The 4,778-nt window shown below is 34.8% G+C and overlaps 1 protein-coding gene across 1 annotated transcript; it reads right to left on the reverse strand.

Moving 5' to 3' along the window:
- Positions 1 to 600: 600 nt before the first annotated feature.
- Positions 601 to 1,998, reverse strand: VWC2L (von Willebrand factor C domain containing 2 like). Its single transcript, XM_089916412.1, has one exon. It carries the CDS (start codon positions 1,733 to 1,735, stop codon positions 1,340 to 1,342), a length of 396 nt encoding a protein of 131 aa, XP_089772538.1. The 5' UTR covers positions 1,736 to 1,998; the 3' UTR covers positions 601 to 1,339.
- Between the last annotated feature and the right edge of the window lie 2,780 nt (positions 1,999 to 4,778).

Here is a 4,778-nt window from a genome sequence, read left to right on the forward strand (position 1 = left end):
GTATTATTTGATGTCAATAATGGTAATTTTACTAGACTCTCAAGCCTCTTCTCAGTATTGTGCAACAAAGTATCATATATGTGAAAAAAAAGCCTAGAATAACACTTATGTGTAAGAAAGTTGAATATGATAATTATCATTAAAATTTCTCTCGTGTCCTGAGGAATCTAGTTAAAATAAATGGGTTCCTTGGGTAAATTAGAACTGGTTTGAGCCCATAACTTGGAATAGACCAAATGCCATGAATTGCCAATACACAGGAAGTACTCTGATCATGATCAGTTAAAACCTTTTTCCACGTATTGACTTCTTCCCTCATTTGATTCTTGTAAAGAAGGAAGTTGGGTCAGTGCTAATAACTGAACATTTCTTCTCTCAAACATAAACAGTCTCACTGAAAACTAGCTATATCTTCTTTTGCCTACAAGATTCTGAGCACCTTGTCACAGAACTTGGTTAGGTGAAATGAAAATCTTTATATCAAGCCATCAGTATGACAGAAACTCCAAGGCACAAACTGCCATTACATCTGAGGACGTGTTGATATATTAATTTATACCTTAAGGGTTCGTACCTGGCTGTAGGAAATGCTAATTAAAACTAGCCATTAGAGAAAAGAGACTCCAAGAAGAGATAAAAGTGAATTCCAAGTTACTTGAAAATATGACACAAGCATAAAAGAATAAGAAATACCATGGAGGCTGAAAAATTAGTCCTTTTTTTTTTTTTTTACTACCTTTTACAAGGGACTATGATAAAAATTCAGTTCTCTCTGGGGTCCTGTAAGTAAAAAAAGCCAATCTAATGAGCAGAGAATAGAATGGGGACCATGCTCTACAACAAGTAAGTCCAATGTATATTCTTAATATAAAGACCACAGCTCAGAAGTGTCTCTGTAGCACTTGCATTTCCATACACTAAATAGATAATTCTAGACTATAATTAAATGGCTCCAACTACAGGCTAATAAGCCCCACACACACATACCCAAAAACCCACAAAATTTAAACACATAAATGGACACATAGCCTTTAAACAAAGTTGTTTCCTTCAGAAAACATATTTTGTTATAACACCAAGGAAATGTTTAAGGGCAAAAATAAAAGATGGCAACATGCTCCAAATACTTCTGAAGGAAAAAGTTATTGTGAAACCCTACAGATACTGATCAACAAACCAATTACCTATTTGTTGACCACACTGGTACTTATGCTAACTGGAGTCATATTCTTGTAAATCAAAGAGAAATTTAAAACTGTGTTTTTCCAACTGTAATTTTAATGTAGTAATCTAAGTATGTGGTGTAAAAAGTTAGTATTCAATAAATAAAAAGGGTAACTCATACCTTAAATTCCTCCAAGATTTTGTAATTTTTCCCATGATATTCACAAGAGTTTTTCACTTCCTTGCACTCAGGACAGCATCCATTGTGTTCCACTTTAGTACATTTTGGGTGAATTTTAGGGCATTCTGGCTGGTCACAAACAGGTCCATCCAGAGCACAGACACATGGACAGTTGGAATGCCCTGGGAAAAATCGTTCTCCCAACTTGTACACAAAGCCGCTGTCATCCACACACCCTTTCCCTCGATAGTCATCAAAAATCAGATTGTCATTACTGGAAGTCTGGTCACCTTCATCAGCAGGATAGTCTTCATGACTGATGGCAGCAGAGGTGACCAATCTGGGGATGACCAACAGAAGTATGCAAGCTTCATGAATATGAAGAGCCATCCCCCTCCTCAAAGGATTCTGGATGTTCTCCTAATATTAGATATACTCAGCTCCTTCCATGAGAATACAAGAGGGGCAGGCTGAAAAATAAATATTTAAAAAGAATAATTTGACATATATAAAGAGAATATAGATTCATTTAAACCCATGCTCTTAACATGTTTATTTGAGATCTATTTGGAAGCTACTAAGACCTCAAATCAACTAAGTTCATGCAACTATCTACACTTTATTATGAAGTTTGGAGGGTTGATCCTTGGCAATATATGCATTAAAATTGTCCTTTATGGACTTACTTTGCCTAGGAATCTTCAGCTTAAATTTACCTTCTGAATTTCAAAGGTCTAGCTTTGTCTAAATTGTAAGAAGTGGTTTTACCGAGACTCAAATGGTGATCTTACTAATAGTTACAAATAACTCGAGAATATTTGAATTCACGTTCTCTTTGAATTCACTGATTAATGAGTGACAGAATGTATATATGTTACAATCATCTGAAAGAAAACTCAGGAGATTAGTGAGAAGACATTCTACTTCTAAAAGAAAGGGAAGAAACCGACAGCTGAATGTAAATTATCATTGGATGCAGCTACTACAAAGGTCTCCCTACTTCTTTACGCCCATAATTGGAGAACAATGGTCTCAATATAGGTGACTTGTTTAAGTGAACATGAATCTGGATTTTGAAACATAGTTAAGCAGGAAAATAGCACAACTATTCCACAGTGAATAAAAGAAAGAAAACTTTAAATAATAAATAAGAAAATGCCAGGTATTGAAAAGGATTTGTTAAAAATTTATTTGTACTATTGTCCACACCTTTATTTTACTCAGGAAGTAAGCTCCTAGTGGACAGGAAAGATGTATCTGTAAATTATTTTTACAGCAACCTGACTCTAATATTCATGTAATAAATACTACTTGAATTAATTAAATATAAAATAAATGACATTCACACACTCTTGAAAACATAACTGTTTTTTGACATGCCAAAGATACTTGCATTTAGGCAATTTGCATAAAAATGCCAGTGTAACTGTTTATTGAAGTTTCTTAAAAATAATAGGGTGTTGCCAGTTCATAGAAAATATGCCATATTAATTTGGTGTTATTGACTCTTGTACACTTCACTTAGTATTAGTGCTTGGTGGGGAGTGTTGGCAGTGGGCTCTTATTTAAATTATCAGAGTGACTAACTCATACCAAGCCTTGGGAAAACTGTGACTTTAGGGAGCAATAGATAAGAAAAGTGTAAAATAGTTCATTTGCCTATTTAAATGGTGCTGGCTTTATGCCAATATTGCTAAAATTGTATATAGGACATTTTCAGATCATTTATAAATGTTATTTGTTGGTTTATTTTCAGATTATAATAGCAATGATAAACCATCGATTTTTAGTCTAACATATGCAGATAATTTTAAATAAGATAAAGATAGCATTAGAAAACTTCAAGAACTATTATACTTGCATTTTAAGTTAGATATGCAAATTTTAGTAATAATAAAATGGAAGGGAGTATATTCATGACCTCCTTTAAGAGAAAACTCTCTAATATTAGAATTCCTTTTGGGTAGGTAATGATAAAGGAGATGGATTTCTTTTAAAATATGTCAAAAACAGTGAGTCATGACAGAACACAAAAAAAGCAAACCTATAATTCTACTTGAGAAGCTGGAAGCTCCCTTTGACAAAGCATTTTTTCCCTTAAATTACTACAGAGCCCACAAACATAATACAAGCTTCTGAAAAAGCATAATTTTCCAATTAAAGCATGCATTTCCCACATATTTAGAAAGTTTATCTTAGAAGAAAAAGGAGCTATTGTGCTTTCTTATAGTTTTCTAGTAGTATCTGTCAATACATGCAAGATAAGCCATATAAAATACACATATCATTCTGTTTCAAAAGGACATAGAAAATGATCTCTTTGTAAGCTACAGGTAGGCATTAATGTGTCAGGTTAGGGTGAATGTAAACTTAAAGGTAAAAATAGGGATGTAATACCTACTTTATATAAACATTAAGCATGCTTTTATTATATGAAATATATTTTAAAATCTGCATGGAGAAAACAAGGTCTTTTCAGCATAAGAAAGTTATTTTTTTCAAAAGCATTCTTCTTAATTAAGCTACTCTAGTGCAGTTTAATATTTAAGAGAAGAAACATTAGAGAAATCAAAATGTTTATCTGAAGATTTTTAAATAAGTAAGCAAACATTGCTATACTGAGGATCGCTTCCCAGCTAAACTTTGCCCCCACCCCATATTGCTACATATGATTTTAAATGACTGCATCTATTTCTTTGAGAAAACAAACATAACTCCTGTCATGAGATACACTTACCTAATCACTCTGGAGGTTAAATGGTGGTGGTGGGGGTCATTGACCAATACAAACTAAAAGATCAGGTATGTTTTAGAAAAGCAGTTTCTTTTAATTATCCAAAGAATACATTTTCAGGCTTGAATTAAAGGCAATCCATTCTACCTCCCATTTCAAAACACAGTCAAGAAGCAGTCTCCCGCCCTTCCAGAGAGAAACACTGCAGACACACATAAGAAATATGCTTTGGATCTGTCTTCAGAATTCAAAGCAAGAAGCAATGCTGGTCCTATAGCAGTCCAGACCCCAGTAGCAGAATCATGTTGAACTTATTTTTAGCCTTTTCCCAGATCCTTCTATGAAATTTCCCGGCTGATTACGCCTCCTCCACACATGAGTTCACTTACACAGTGTTTGATATGGCAGTAGAGGTGATTTGGCTAGGCTCTGAGGATCAAAATCAGCGACAGCATGCTGTAGCTTAAAACCCACTCCGCTGGCAATACCGTCAGCATCATCCACGATATGTTGCTTGAATCCCCTCTTAAACACCAGAAAATACTAACTGTGGACGTGAAGGAAAGGAGCAACTTTAGCTGGGTTTCTGCATCGCTGAGAGCAGTTTGCAGACTGCTGATTTGGAGCTCATTCTGCCGGCAGCTGGGAATTCCTCAGCACCACGGACAGCGCCAACAACTGGCTTCTGAGCCGAGCTCG

The sequence above is a fragment of the Delphinapterus leucas genome, chromosome 8, assembly GCF_059928025.1.
Source record: "Delphinapterus leucas isolate spDelLeu-1000000601 "Yukka" chromosome 8, BTC_Dleu_Yukka2, whole genome shotgun sequence".
Classification (NCBI taxonomy): Eukaryota; Metazoa; Chordata; class Mammalia; order Artiodactyla; family Monodontidae; genus Delphinapterus; species Delphinapterus leucas.